This window comes from Plecotus auritus, assembly GCF_963455305.1.
Source record: "Plecotus auritus genome assembly, chromosome: 6".
Lineage (NCBI taxonomy): Eukaryota > Metazoa > Chordata > Mammalia > Chiroptera > Vespertilionidae > Plecotus > Plecotus auritus.
In genome coordinates, this window is record NC_137773.1 from 169,272,613 (window position 1) to 169,289,140 (window position 16,528).

General features: G+C 41.6%; 1 protein-coding gene across 1 annotated transcript in view; it reads right to left on the bottom strand.

Moving 5' to 3' along the window:
* KIF15 (kinesin family member 15) overlaps positions 1-16,528 on the bottom strand; it is a 55,199-nt gene that overhangs the window by 37,149 nt on the left and 1,522 nt on the right. Inside the window, exons 2-8 of the mRNA XM_080673202.1 lie at positions 14,819-14,861; positions 14,153-14,336; positions 13,182-13,258; positions 8,706-8,743; positions 6,785-6,882; positions 5,072-5,251; positions 2,226-2,435 (exon numbers count right to left, since the gene is read on the bottom strand). Of these exons, the coding sequence (XP_080529328.1) occupies positions 2,226-2,435; positions 5,072-5,251; positions 6,785-6,882; positions 8,706-8,743; positions 13,182-13,258; positions 14,153-14,336; positions 14,819-14,861 (830 nt within the window). The remainder of the gene's footprint in view (positions 1-2,225; positions 2,436-5,071; positions 5,252-6,784; positions 6,883-8,705; positions 8,744-13,181; positions 13,259-14,152; positions 14,337-14,818; positions 14,862-16,528) is intronic.

A 16,528-nucleotide genomic window follows, 5' to 3' on the forward strand; every position in this document is an offset into this window, starting at 1 on the left:
CCGTCTGGCCTGCATAGTTTCTGTTGAGAAGTCAGCTGACAGTCGTATGGGTGCTCCCTTGTAGGTAATTAACTGTTTTTCTCTTGCTGCTTTTAATATTCTCTCTTTGTCTTTTGCTCTTGGCATTTTAATTATGATGTGTCTTGGTGTGGTCCTCTTTGGATTCCTTTTGTTTGGGGTTCTGTGGGCTTCCTGGACTTGTAAGTCTATTTCTTTCACCAGGTAGGGGAAGTTTTCGGTCATTATTTCTTCAAATAGGTTTTCAGTATCTTGCTCTCTCTCTTCTTCTGGCACCCCCATAATTCTGATGTTGGTACGCTTGAAGTTGTCCCAGAGTCTTCTTACACTATCTTCAACTTTTTGGATTTTTTTTTTTGCTTTTTGCTTTTTCGGTTGAGTGTTTTTTGCTTCTTTGTATTTCAATTCTTTGACTTGATTCTTGTGTTCCTCTATTCTGTTTCTGGGTCTCTGTATAATATTTTTTATTTCAGTCAGTGTATGTTTAATTTCTAGTTGGTCCTTTTTCATATCTTCGAGGGTCTCGTTATATTTATCGGCCTTTTCTAGGATATTCTTGAAAAGCCTTATAACCGTGGTTTTGAATTCTATATCCAGTCGTTTGTTTTCCTCCATTTCTTTCGTTTGTGATCTGATTCTTTGACCCCGCATTTTCACTGATTCCCTGAGTTGGTAAGGTAGATATTTGTGATAGGTTTCCAATATGGCCCAGTGGGTCTGCTTCCCCAGTTAACCTGAGGTGGACACTCTTGGTGCACCCCTTTGTGGACTGTGTGTACAGCCTTGTTGTAATTAAGTCTTTATTGTTGTTGGTATCACTGGGAAGAATTGACCTCCGGGCCAGTTGGCTGTAAGGATCAGCTGTGTCTATGCTGGGAGAAGTTCGGTGCTGGAGACAGCCTTATAGGATTAGACTTGCCAAATTGCAATAGCCTCTGTGCTCAGCTTGGATGGGGTGGACTCTCAGTCTTGGCTTCCTGTCAGCCTTGCCCTTGCGCGCATGTGCGCTTTCAGTCCTCCGCCTTCCCCAGCTCGAGTCTCCGCCTGAGAGTCCAGACTCCCCCCACAAGAGCGTGGGTCCCCAGGGGCTCGCCTGGAACTGGGGTTCAGTGCAGTCAGAACGGGGGCTCAGTGCAGTCAGGATCCTCTGACTCCCTTCCACTAGGGAAAGCCTGTGGCAACCTCCGCAGCCTTTGTGTGCACTGGCCCGCGTGCTCCTTCAGACTTCTGCCTTTCCCAGCTCGAGTCTCCGCCTGAGAGTCCAGACTCCCCCCGTAAGAGCGTGGGTCCCCAAGGGTTCGCCCGGAACTGGGGTTCAGTGCGGTCGGAGGCTTCCTTCCCCCTTCCGCCAGAGAAAGTCAGCCAGGCTCTCAGCCGCCCTTCCTCTCTGCGCGCACAAAGCCCCTTTGCCGTACCTCCAATTCTCTGTGAGCTTTTCTCTTTCCTTCTAGTTGTAGAATTTTCACTCAGCCAGCTTTCCTGTGGTTCTGGATGGTGTCCGTTCTGTCTTTTAGTTGTAGTTTTGAAATTGTTGTGCGAGGCAGCAGTTTAGGTGTTTACCTATGCCGCCATCTTGGTTTCTCTGCCCAATCACTTTTTGTCCACAATAACCCTTAAGATGTCCCCCAGTGTGGCATGTATCCCTGTTCCTTTCTCCCTGTCCAGATCCTGACCCCTCTGAGAACACAACTCATGAGCTACTTCTTTCCCATGCTTCCTCTAAGCCAGGGGTGGGCAAACTTTTTGACTCGAAGGCCACAATGGGTTCTTAAACTGGACCGGAGGGCCGGAACAAAAGCATGGATGGAGTGTTTGTGTGAACTAATATAAATTCAAAGTAAAGGAGCGGAGGGGAGAGCAAGAGAACCCTGTGCTCTTTCGGCTCCACGGGCCGCATAGAACAGCCAAACAGGCCGGATCCAGCCCGCAGGCCGTAGTTTGCCCACGGCTGCTCTAAGCAGTCCATGCCACACCCTGCTTCCTCTGACCCCTGTGACCACTTATACTGTATAATCCCTCCTGGAATGAATTCAAATACCCTTGCTGCTGACAAACTCGTCCTATGTATGTTTACTGTCCTACAACAAAAATGTCTATATCTTTTACAACTTCTTATTCCTTTGTAGCCCTCACAACACTTAGCTGGGTATTGATTTCTATGAGAATTCACACACAAGTTCAACTGAAGACCATAATTCCATTCTTACCTTCAACCTCACCCCTTCTGCATGGGTGTCTCTTTGCCTTTCAGATCCTGCTAAATCCACCATATTGAGTAGGGAGGTTCGTATATTTACAGTCTCACTGCTTTTCTCCATTGACTCTACTGTAATCGTGAAGACTGCATGAGACCTCGAGGATTCTCTATTCATTGATGTCGAGGCCACACGCCTGTTTCTCCATCCTCCAGACAACACCTGGGCAAAAAGAAACAGATCATCACAACTTCCAAGTGGTCACAACAGTCACAAACATCAATAGAAAAACAATAAAAAGTAGTGAGAAAAAATACTGGTCCATCAAGGAATATATGCAAGGTATTTTCCTTTTTGTCCCCTCAGTGTTATGGAAAGAGAACAAATGGAATCAGAGGCAAAGGATCTAGAACTGGTTTTGCCATTCTCTATTTGCGTTAACTGAATGCAAATCACAAAATCCCTCTGAACCCTTCCTTTCCCTAGACCAGTGGTCAGCAAACTGCGGCTCGCGAGCCACATGTGGCTTGCGAGCCACATGCGGCTTGCGAGCCACGGTTTTCCACTCTTTTGACTAATGAGTTTGCCGACCACTGTCATATACTACCCTTTACCTCTTTGCACACAATATGCCACAACTGCCTAATCCTCACAGCTTCCAGCTACACGGTAACATTTAGTCTAGTCCAGTGGTCGACAAACTCATTAGTCAACAGAGCGGCAAACCATGGCTCACGAGCCGCATGTGGCTCGCGAGCCGTGGTTTGCCGACCACTGCAGTAGGAAATAATATGTATCTTTAGCCCTTGCTGAAGGCTCAAGGTCTACCAACCTTTTGATGAACTCTTGCATTTATGACCTGCTAGAATTAGCCTCCAGCATGGGGGCATGAAGATCACATTGAGGTTCATCTTGTCTAGCTTTCTCATAGTCTAGGGCAGTGGTTAGCAAACCGTGGCTCACGAGCCACATGCGGTTCATGAGCTGCGAGCCGCAGTTTGCCGCTCTGTTGACTAATGAGTTTGCCGACCACTGGACTAGACTAAATGTTACCGTGTAGTTGGAAGCTGTATGGATTAGGCAATTGTAGCATATTGTGTGCAAAGAGGTAAAGGGTAGTATATGACAGTGGTTGGCAAACTCATTAGTCAAAAGAGCGGCAAACCTCGCGAGCCGCGGTTCGCCGACCACTGGCCTACTGGAATGGCCGAAAGCATTTCCCCAAACCTAAAGATCTGCATATATTATTGCCTGTTACCAAACAGCTGAGGGCATTTCAATTTACGTTATTGCCTCCTGCTGGCCAAACAGCTGTACAGCCGAGGGCATTTCCCCCAACCTGACAATGCCTACTGTATACTAAACCTTACCTTTGATATGTATATCTACTTTGCTATAGGGCAAAATGTGGGAATAAAAAGAGCCCTGGGGCCGAAACCGGTTTGGCTCAGTGGATAGAGCGTCGGCCTGCGGACTGAAGGGTCCCGGGTTTGATTCCGGTCAAGGGCATGTACCTTGGTTGCGGGCACATCCCCAGTGGGAGGTGTGCAGGAGGCAGCTGATTGATGTTTCTCTCTCATCGATGTTTCTAACTCTCTATCCCTCTCCCTTCCTCTCTGTGAAATATCAATAAAATATATTAAAAAAAAAAAAAAAAAAAAGAGCCCTGGGTACAGAGATAGAGAGAACTTAGCTACAGCTAAGCTTCCTCTGGCTCCCCCATAGATTACAAATTTATATTATACTAGAGGCCCGTTGCGTGAAGATTCGTGCAAGAATAGGCCTTCCTTCCCCTGGCTTCACTCCCAGATGCCTGGGAGCCCACAAGTCCTCGCTCCCCGCCAGAGCACCACTCCTGTAGCTCCCTCCACCCCCCGCCCTCTCCCTCATAGCAGGCGTCCCCGCCGCTCTGTGCCTGTGTATGCAAATTAACCTGGCATCTTTGTTGGGTTAATTTGCATACTCACTCCTGACTGGCTGGTGGGTTGGCAGAAGTATGGTCAATTTGCATATTTCTCTTTTATTAGTGTTGATTTCTAGTCTCTTTATATGCAGCATCTTCTCCAGATTCCTGAACCCTTCTAGATGCTGGATATCACCCCGGCATTACCCCCACTTTTGTCACCGTGTTGGGTCCACCAAGTATTTGTTCTCTCTTCCTATTCCCTATGGCAAGGAGGACACATGAAGGTTCAGTCTGAGACTCTGGAATCAGATGAACATGAGGTCAATCCTTGGTTCTATTACTCACTAGTTGTTTGGCGTGGGGCCAGTCCAACCTTTTCACAGCTCAATCACCTATTTGTAAAATGGGATTTTGGGTCTTACCCCATAAGGCAGAACACCTCAACCTGTAATACGCATACTAATCACTTGGGGATCTTGTTAAGACTCAGCTTCTGATTTCATAGGTGTGAAGTAGGGCCTTAGATTCTTATAACAAGCTCCCAGGTGATACTCACAGTCTGAGAACTATATTTTGAGTAGTACGGTCATAATATGTACAGCTGGTTTGGAGAGCAGAGATCCCAGTAGCTCCTCAACGGAGCAACTCCCAGGAGGAACCACTAAAGAAATACAGACTCTACGAAATGTCCCGTGTGATCCAGTATGGTTTTAGGAGTGCCTGGTTGGAATGAATAGCACCAAAATAGTGCAAAATCAGAAGTCACAAAGTTCTATTTTAACTAAGGGGAGTATGAAACACTGTCATATTCTGTTTTCTTTTCCTCTCATGAACATTCTGTTATGCCTCTTCAAAATATTTTTAGTAGCTCAATTCTTGCTTTTGTTGCGATCAAGGTGCATTTCATGGCATGCTACGGTGTCTAAGGATCACAAAGCTCAAGGCCAGATACCTGATAGGCTCCAGCCGCTGAGGTCACCACCTGCTCCACCGCACCAACAACAAAAACGCCCTTCTTGATGTGCTCCCTTAAGTATAGTCCAGCCGATGCAGAGTCTAGTAGGTCATAGATCTGCTCATTGTAGATTTCAATAAAGGAACACTTACAAAGGAAACTCTTCCCAGCTCCAGCCTGTAAAAGAGAAGCCTGGTTTAGATATATTACTTTTATGCATTCATCCCTATCTTTCATGAGCATTAATCTTTCACTTGCTTCACAAGTGTAAAATTTCTACAATCTTATCCTTTACACCACAAAAGATACCTAAGAGTCAGCTAATAAACCTAGGTAACTAGTTTCAACATATCACTATATTTTATAGCAGCATCACTGTGTCCCAGGAGCCCTTCCAGAGGTGCTGAAAAAATCAGGACCGGGAGATGGGAATTCAGCAGTCCAGTTGGTCAATTTCATTTTTTAAAAAATATATATATATATATATTTTAAAATATATTTTATTGATCTTTTACAGAGAGGAAGGGAGAGGGATAGAGAGTTAGAAACATCAATGAGAGAGAAACATCGATCAGCTGCCTCCTGCACACCTCCCACTGGGGATGTGCCCGCAACCAAGGTACATGCCCTTGACCGGAATCGAACCTGGGACCTTTCAGTCCGCAGGCTGACGCTCTATCCACTGAGCCAAACCGGTTTCGGCTTAAATATATTTTTATTGATTTCAGAGAGGAAGGGAGAGTGAGAGATAGAAACATCAATGATGAGAGAATCATTCACTGGCTGCCTCCTGCACGCCCCACAATGGAGATCGAGCCCACAACCCAGGCATGTGCCCTTGGCCGTAATTGAATCCGGGACCCTTCAGTCCACAGTCTGACGCTCTACTAACTGAGCCAAACTGGTAGGGAGGCAATTTTATTTTTATCTGTCTTATATATTGGACTTCCTCACAAAGTTTTACTTGAAGCAAGTGTTATATACTTTAAAAGACAACAAATATTTTAAAAGCCTCTCTACAGAATTTTCAACCACAGAAATGCATAGCACTAAACATTTTGCTGACATGCAATGTGTGTGTCTAACTGTAGTGGCTAGGGACAGTTTCCGAAAAGGAATAAATGGCAAACCAATGTTACATGTCAGACTCCTTAAAACACAGAACACTAATGGCTGTTAAGCCTGAAAATCACCAAGCTAAAGAACACATCATGAGAATGGCCCAACCTGGCAGCCAATGGAGGAGGGAAGCCCACATCCCAGGAGGATGGAGCCAAACCACATGTGAGCAAGGAGATCACATGTGCTGCAATGGAAGTAACGAAGGGCCTCTCACTATGGGATGTCATGAGGATCTAGGAACACCTGCAAGCAACTGTGAGCCTAGGAACAGGTAAGAGACAGAGCTTAGTGAACCTCTGTTTCCTCAGTTCAGATTTTCTTCACACTTCCTCTTTCAAAATCTAAAAGCCTAAGAAGCACTACATTCTTCCTTCTTTCAAACCAGCAATCTGGGTCCATGGATGATGCATATTTTATAAACTAAAAACTTTTGAAAATAAAACTCAGAATCCTTAATTTTATCTTAAGAATCAACAGTTTTCTAATACCACACTACCTGTACAAACTGTGAAATACAACCATCTCTATGTATCATGACTAGTAGCTAACTTCTCAAAATAGAATTGCTTTATTGTTACAGTGTTTTACCTTATCTTTTTCACGATCAATTAGGGAAAACAAATATTCGAAACTTCGTGGGATTACTCCTCTCAGGTTGTGAGAAAAATTATCAGATTCAGATGGTCCTAAAAAGTGGAAAAATACAGAGCTGTTCATTTTTGTTCCTATTATAAGAGTTCTTCAAAATGACAACACAAAGGCAATTTACACAGAAATAAGTTGACACATTATATAATCAATTTCCAAACAATTAAAATTTGTGTCTATGAGAGATCCAGCAATAAAACCTATCAATGGCACTGTAAGAAATGCCCACAATAACTACTAACCAAGTTTAAAAAAATAGTTGTCTAGTAAATTTAAAAAACCATCTAAATACCAAGCTTGTAATTTTCACTCCTGCCAGGTACCAAAATTAGCAGAAATACCAAACAAATGTACTTTACATGTTACAAATAACTTTGGGTCTCATGAGCTGACCTATATACACTAGCCATAGGCTTATAGACTAATTATTCCTTCTCTCAGAGTTTTTAACTATAAAATGGGGATATTAATGGTATTAACTATCTCAAAGGCTATTACTAAAAATTAGCATTAGCTGGTAATTTTAAAAATATATTTTTATTGACTTCAAAGAGGAAGAGAGAGGGAGAGGTAAAACATCAGTGATGAGAGAGACTCATCTAGTCTGCCTCCTGCATGCCCCCCTACTGGGGATTGTGCCCTGACCTGGAATTGAACCATGACTTCCTGGTTCATATGTCGACACTCAATCATTAAGCCATGCCAACTGAGCTAGCTGGTATTTTTTAAATTGGGCAGTAAAAGCCCAGCTGGTAAGAAAGATACTGTAGAAATATTTCAAAAGATTTCTATTAAGTCAGAAAAATGCAGAATACTCCTCTCTATGCTGTTAACATTGGGGAAAGAGGAAGATGTGAGCGGATATGTAAATAGCAGGACTTTGCAGAATACTAATTCAAGCTATAGCTATATATATACCGAGGGAAATAAGTAGCTAGAAAAGATCTTGAAGTTTTGATAAATATTAGTTTAATATGCCTTAGAGACCAAAAGAACTAACAAAAGGCTGTTATATAGAAGAATGACACAGAAAAATTTTTTAATAGTATCATTATCTTGGTGTGCTACAACTGGAATATTTGAAACAGTCCTTGTAAAGTGTACCTTAAAAATATATATCATAGAGGCAGAAAAATGCAAGTAAATGAACAAAGATCACAAATAATATTAGAGTGTGCAGGTAATTTTATAACATTTTCCTGTGAAATAACACAAAGATATTAAGCATACTTTTAATATATAAGTATATATGTGTGTGTGTATATATATATATATATATATGTATATATATATATATATTGATTGATTGATTTTAGAGAGGAAGGGAGAGGGAAAGAGAGATAGAAACACCAATGATGAGAATCATTGATCGGCTGCCTTCTGCACGCCCCACCCACACTGGGGATTTGCTTGAAACGATGCTGAAAGAAGCCAGACATAAAAGAGTGCATACAGTAAAGTTTCACTTGTAAACGTTCCAAAACAAGCAAAACTAATGATGACAGAAGTCTGAGTAATAGAGTACAGACTTCAGGGGAAGGGGTGGAGATAGTTGCTGACTAGGAATCTGGATCTCGGTAGTGGTTAGACAGGCATATAAATATGGAAAGTCAGTAAACCCAATTTAAAGGTGGTTTATAAGCACCTACTTGTGCTAGGCATTGAGCTGGGAACAGAGCTACAAACATTGACTTTGCTTTCATGGGAACGGCAATCTGACAGAAGCCTGGGAAATAACCCTAATTTTATGAGGTCAACATGATGTATGTATAGAAATTATGCTTTCCCAAAAATGTGCTAGGTGCTTTCATCACAGAAAGAGTAGACTAAGCCAGCAAATGTTAATCGTTAATTTACTTACCCATCATAGTAAACGTTTTCCCCGAGCCAGTCTGTCCACTGTAAAAGGAATATTAGATATTATTTTACACATGAAATTTAGAAGACCACCCTCCTACTTTTTTTTTTTTTTAATATATATTTTATTGATTTTTTACAGAGAGGAAGGGAGAGGGATAGAGAGTCAGAAACATCGATGAGAAAGAACATCGATCAGCTGCCTCCTGCACACCTCCCACTGGGGATGTGCCCGCAACCAAGGTACATGCCCTTGACCAGAATCGAACCCGGGACCCTTGAGTCCGCAGGCCGACGCTCTATCCACTGAGCCAAACCGGTTCCGGCCACCCTCCTACTTTAATATGGTGTACTCGTGTATGAATTTTTCCCACAAAGAGCTGACTTTCTTTCTTATTTTGAATTACATTAGGTAAATGTGAATGACCCATTTTATTCCTCTTCTATTTTACCACTAAGAGCTAAGCACTGTTGTCTGGTAAATGCTTCTGACTTATACAAATACAGCCATCAGAGCTTTCATGTAGTTTTTATTTACAACATTGGAATGAAGTTCTAAAGGCTGCTCTGCAATCTGTTCCCCCCGCCCCCTAAATTTTACCTCAGATATTTTCCTGAGTCAGTAGAGATCTACGTCATGTTTTTTAGCTGTATAATATTAGTATTCTTCAATGTATCACAACTTATTTAACCAGAACAAACTGGACTTGTGTTTCCAATTTTTGCTACTTTAAATAATGCAGTAATTCCTTTCCTAAATTCTTCCTTTAAGATACTGAAATGTTTTATTTAAAAATAAAGTAATTTTGCCCGGCTGGCATGGCTCGGTGGGTGAGCGTCAACCTTTGAACCAGCAGGCCATGGTTCAATTTTCGGTTGAGGCCTGGGTTGCAGGCTCAATCTCCAGTGTGAGGCGTGTAGGAGGCAGCCAATCAAAGATTCTCTCCCATCATTGATGTTTCTGTCTCTCTCTCCCTCTCCCTTCCTCTCTGAGATAAAAAAATAAATATTTTTTAAAAAACCACACACACAATTTTAGCCCTGGCTGGTATGGCTCAGTTGGCTGTAGTGTAGTCCCATGCACCGGAAGGTTGAGGGTTCAATTCCCGAAAAAGGCACATGCCAGGATTTCAGGTTCAGTCCCTAATTGGGGTGGGTGCAGGAGGCGGATCAATGTGTCTCCCTCACATCAATGCTTCTCTCTCTTTCCCTTCCCCCCCTTCCCTTCCACTCTCTCTCTAAAAATCAATTGGGTAAAAAACCCTTGGGTGAGAATTAAAAAAAAAAATAGTTACACTATAAATTATATTTCTATTTAAGAAATGAATCTGAAATAACACTAAAATTCATCTTGTATAACTGCCAAGGTGTCTTAATGCTTTCTGGACCTCCAGCTTATGTTCCAACATTAAATCTCTAGCAATATTTTAAGGCTTGCCAACATTTAGAAATTCAGGATCATCACTTCAATATTCAAATATTTTTAGTTATTTTATTTATAATCACTAAAAACTGGAAGCAACCAATACATCCTTTAGCGGGGAAATAGATAAACAAACTGGTACATCCATACAATAAAATTCTTTTCAGAAAAAAAACCCTATAGGAATATATGATTGATGCATGTAACAACATAGATGAAACCTAAATGCATTCTAATAAAAAGAAAAAGCCAGGAGCACCCATACGACTGTCAGCTGATTTCTCAACAGAAACTATGCAGGCCAGATGGGAGTGGCAAGAAATATTCAAAGTGATGAATAGCAAGAACCTACAACCAAGACTACTCTACCCAGCAAAGCTATTATTCAGAATGGAAGGTCAGATAAAGAGCTTTACAGATAAGAAAAAGCTAAAGGAGTTCATCACCACCAAACCAGTATTATATGAAATGCTGAAAGGTATTCTTTAAGAAGAGGAAGAAGAAAAAAGTAAAGAGAAAAATTATGAACAAATACATATCTAGCAAGTGAACCTAAAAATCAAGTGAATTAAAAAATCTGAGGAACAGAATAAACTGGTGAATATAATAGAATCAGGGGCATAGAAAGGGAGTGGACTGATAATTCTCAGGGGGAAAGAGGTATGGGGTGTGCAGGAAGAGACTGGACAAAAATCGTACACCTATAGATGAGGACAGTGTGGGGGGCGATAAGGGCAAAGGGTGGGTGGGAACCGGGTGGAGGGGAGCTAAGGGGGGATAAAGGAGAAACAATTGTAATAATCTAAACAATAAAGATTTATTAAATAAAAAAAAAAAAGAAAAAGCCAAATCCAGAAGGTTACATATTGTATAATTCCATTTATATGACACTCTACAAAGCCAAAACTATAGGAATAGCAAAAAATATTAGTACACCCTGGATGTGAGAAGGGAGAATGGCTGACTACAGAAGGGACAAAGAATGAGAACTGTTCTCTTCAGTACTGGGTGTAATTATATGACTGTCTGCATATGTCAAAACACATTCAACTAACTGTACACTACAAAGGGTGAACTTGAAAGTATGCAAACTCAATGAAGAAGCAAAACACATCAACCAGATAGATGTCTCTTCCCCACTCCCTTCTCTCTGAAGTCAATAAAATTAAAAAAAAAAATACAAGGATCTATACATAACCATTGTACTCAGTGAATTTTTCACAGGGATACAGGCTAACAATTCTGAAGCTGCTTTCCATGTGTACTGGGGTTGAACAAATCGATAAATGGATAAGAGAAGGTGGGAGCCAGGTTTCTCACCGTCAGCAAGGACAGTTACAGATAAACAAGAATAGAATGAGCCCTGTGGATTCACTGGATTCTAGAATGAACCCACGTGAATTCTAAACCCTGGGATTAGAGTCAGAGACATCAGTATGAACTATTGTTTAGCTTAATATAGATGCAAATGGATATGTAAAACAACAACTATAGATATATCTGTATATACATGACTTAGTATATATATTACCTAGTTCTGTCTGAGAAGGCCTAGAGGCAATGATATTCCAGTAGCAACAAACACACCTAGTGCCAGATCTTAGTTCCTAAATACCACTCTCCAGGAAAAGGAATCAGGGCACGTTGGCAAAATGGCTGATTCTAGGCCTAGGACAGGAAAAATACAAGATGAGCCAGGAGCCTCTTGTAGCACCAGAAAGTAGGCAAGTGCTAAAAAACCCAAAAGGTTGTGACATCTCAATGAGACGTAGAAACCAACCTCAAATAGCTCCCATGGCCAACTAGAACAGTATGAGCTGTAGAGAGCGCCTGGGAAGGCACATGAGCATTTCTTTAATTACTGTCAGCTGAATCCAGTGGCGTTGGCAGAGCCAAGTCCTGGAAACACATCTTGTCAGAGGCAGGTGTGCTGTCAGCCTGACCTTCAGCTCAGGCGCCAGGGGGTGGGTTTCATTATCTAAATCCAGCCAAGCCCCAGGAACAAACATGATTATCTGGGCCCACCCAGAAGTGACGATTACGAAGAACCCACAAGAATGCACATAATCTCCTTTGTCTTGGGCTTTAGTAAAACTTCCTGGTGTTTGCTGTATAAAATAAATGTGCTGTATTGGCTCTGGGTCCCTGTCTCTCCATCAAAGGGCAGTGGTCCCACCCAGTCCCAGCTTTCCCTACTGTATTTGTGTCTGTCTCTTTCATTTTCTCAATCCCCCGTCACCCCTACTCAGGAACCGGACCACTCTCTAGCCGTGCTGGATTCGGAAAAGAGAAAAATATTTATAATAAGCAAAAAGATAAATAAAATATAGTGCTGAATTATAACTCAAACTATAAACATACATACCTCCATACCATATATATAAATAAATGGGGGAGAAAAGACGAATCTTCCTTACATTAATTCCAAATACAGTAAGTCTTCACCTAATGTTGTCAATAGATTCGATGACTTTAAGTGAAAATGACTTATAACGAAACCAATTTTACCCTAAGCTAATCAATATAAACAAGAGTTAAGTTCCTACAGTATCTTATCAAAGTTATAACTAAATGATGTTATTTGAGAACCCGCTATAATCTAAGTAGATACTCTCCCTTCCAGGAGGTAGAGTTTAATCCCCTCTACCTTGATTATCCAGGTGGAGCAATCTAATCACATGAGTCCTTAAAATTAGAGAAGTGTCTCATCTTTAGTTAGACGGTGATGTGACTAAGAAGAAACGAAGTTTCATGTTGTTGGTTTTGAAGATAAAAAAGGGAGCTGTAAGCCAAGTAATGTGAGCGGCCTGTAAAGTGAAGAATATGGATTCTCCCCTGGAGCTTCCAGAAAGGAACACAGTCCTGCTGACACCTCTATTTTAGCTCAGTAAAGCTGAGTTAGACTCATGACATACAGAACTGTGAGATAATCAGTTTGTGCTCTTTCACCACTAAGTTGGTGGTAATTTGTTACATCAGCCATAGGAAAATAGGAAATGAACAGAAGCACTTGTTATTGTACCCTTGTATCCTTATACACAACAGTCAGCAACTTACTATGCAAAGATGGTGCCATTATACCCGCTCATGCAAGATTCCACAATGCCTTTGGCCACAGTTGAGAACACAGACTCCTACAAATGTAAGCACCAAATATGTTAACATTTCATAAAAATAAAAAATTTTTCTTAAGCTGCATTCTAAAATATAACAACAAAGGTTGTGTGCTTAGTCCTGGCTGGTGTTGCTCAGTCAGTTGGAGCATCATCCTATACACTGAAAGGTTTCAGATTCAAGTCCTGGTCAGGGCACATAGGTGGCAGGTTCAATCCTGGGTCGGGTGCGTCCAGGAGGCAAACTGATGGGTATTTCTTTCTCCCATCAATGTTCTCCCCGCTGCCCACCCCCCCACCCCCACCGCATCCCTCTCTAAAATCAATTTAAATATGCTTATGTTGAAACCCTAATCCCCAATGTGATGGAGATGGGCCTTTGAGAGGTAATTAGGTCTCTCTCTCCTTTACTCTGCCCTGCCCCTCCATCTCTCCACCAGTGAGGACAGTGAGAAGGCAGGTATCTACAAGCCAGGAAGTGAGTCCTCACCAGACACTGGCTGGATCTCTTGGCCTTGATATCTTGGACTCCCCAACTTCCAGGAACTATTAAAAATCAATATTTTTTGTTTAGGCCACCTAGTCTATGATATGTTTGTTAAAGCTGCCAGGGCTGGCTAAGACCTCTTCTTAGATTAGGCAGATCAACAGTACTTTGATCAATCACCCAAGTGGCTCTGAAAAGTACACCTTCACTGGATGGAGAGAAACAGTGAAGCAGGCTTGCCATTCTGATACGAAGTTTAATAAAGGAAGAAAAAGTATTTAATAAAATTAAATTTAAAATATTTATGGACTGTCTGAGCTTCCTCATCTGAGACCTATCAAACTAAATAGACCAGAAACAAAATCCTCACAAATAACAGAACCTTATATTTTCCAAAAGGAAAGTTACAATTCCAAAATGATCATTACCTGAGTGGTGTCCATGCCGGCAACATGATCAAAAGTGAAGGTCTTGGGCTCTGGGTTGGAGTGCAGCCGGAGAGTCGTAGAGGAGAGCACACTTAAGCATAAATTTTGCTCTCCATCAGCTGATCCAGAACCCTCTGTAGGTGGACGAATTCGCACAAAAACTTTGATGGCATCACCTTCATTACTAAAGACAAAACATGTAGCAGCTGAGTTTACTGAAGAAAACTGAAAATGGATCTGAGGCTCACACTGCCTCTAATGTTTCTATACTGAGAGGTTCCCAACCAAGATTTACCCCGTTTACATTGACCTCTTTTAAGAGCCCCACATGACCCACTCCCTTTACTGGTTTGCTTCAGGACAGTCATCTTCACAAGCCTTTACTTGAAATCAACTCAAAGCGAGTTGATTCCAAGGAGCTCTGTGCACTGCTTGTCTCTAGTTTCCCTCTGAGAAGCTATAACAAAATGGGAGATACTGATTCCAACTTTTAGCCTGGAAGGTGAGAGGGCAGTGGGTGGGGAGATGTGATTTCTTCCAGATTTCCAGGTAGCCAAGACCAAGCCTAATTCTCAAACAAGCACCCTTTGTTTCAAGTATCCTTTACTATGCTACATTATTATTTTAAGAACCCTCCCCAATCTCATTAGCAAGATTTTTCCTTACCTTGGCTGGTTAGACTGACAATTTGTCATACTGCGCAACTCAGCTAGAAAAAAAGATAAAAAGTCATTAAAGGTATTTAAAAGTGCAATATATGTATACAAATACAACTCCTAGAGCAAAGGAAACTAAGCAGAAAATAAACAGATGGGACTACATCAAAATAAAAAGCTTCTGCACAGCAAAAGAAACCATCAACAAAATGAAAAGAAAGCCCACTGTATGGGAGAACATATTTGGCAATGATATATCTGATAAAGAGTTAATATCCAAAATATAATTTAAAATAATTTTCTTGAGATATTAATGTTTATTGCATGTAACATTATTAAATTTAAGATCATTTTTCTTGAAATATTAAGGTTTATTAAAAGTTTTTTTCTTGAAATAAAAAACTGAAAAAAATACATATAAGGAACTCATACAACTTAACAAAAGGAAGACAAATAATCCAATTTAAAAATGGGCAAAGGACCTAAATAGACACTTCTCCAAAGCAGACATACAGATGGCCAAGAGACATATGAAAAAATGCGCAGTCACTGATCATCAGAGAGATGCAAATTAAAACGACATTGAGGTATCACCTCACACTTGTCAGAATGGTTACCATCAACAAATCAACAAATGACAAATGCTGGAAAAGATGTGGAGAAAAGGGAACCCTAGTACACTGCTGGTGGGAATGCAGACTGCTGCAGCCATTATGGAAAACAGTAAGGAGTTTCCTCAAAAAATTAAATATGGAACTGCCATTTGACCTAGTGATCCCACTTCTAGGAATATATCCTAAGAAACCTGAAACACCAATCAGAATGTATGCACCCCTATGTTCATAGCAGCACAATTTACAATATCTAAGATCTGGAAACAGCCCAAGTGCCCATCAGTAGATGAGTGGATAAAAAAGTTATATTACACTTACACCATGGAATACTATGCAGCAGTAAAAAAGAAAGCTGTTACCTTTTAAGACAGCATGGAGGGACCTGTAGAGTATCATGCTAAGTGAAATAAGGCAGTCAGAGAAAGACAAGTATCACATGACCTCATTCATATTGGAATCTAATGAACAAAATAAACTGTTGAACAAAAATAGATCCAGAGATACAGAAGCATGTCAGATCTCAGAGGGATGGCGGGCGAGGGTAAGGGGGTTGGGGGAAGTGGGAAGAGATCAACCAAAGAACTTGTATGCATAACCCAAGGACACAGACAACAGGGTGGTGGAGGCCTGGGGCAGGAGGCAGGGGTGTCAATGGGGGGAAAAAAAGGGGGACATATGTAATACTTTCACCATAAAGGTGTGAAGACATAGCTCTGCCACTAATATTTCCATCTCAAACACATGACTTGCCTCTCCGTTTGTTTTCCCACCTTTTCTTTCCTTATCACAGCCACTGGCTGACTTTTCCTTGAGGACCACGAGGTTAGGCACTAGGGGAGGTCCTTCTGGGCAACCAAGAGTGCGCATTGCATTTCTTTTTGAGGTGTCCCAGGAAAAACCTCCATAGTACAAAGGTAAGAGCTGCAGAGAGCACTGCATGGGCTCTCTCCGCCCCTACGTTCCCACTTCATGCTCCAGGTCTCTGGGCTGCTGGGAATGCGAGAGGTGCTTAGATGGGAAGTCATCAACCTCAACTTTGCTAACAAACTTAAAGGAGGGGGAGAATTCCCCATGGACATCACCAGCATCACAAAGGGGCACTGTGA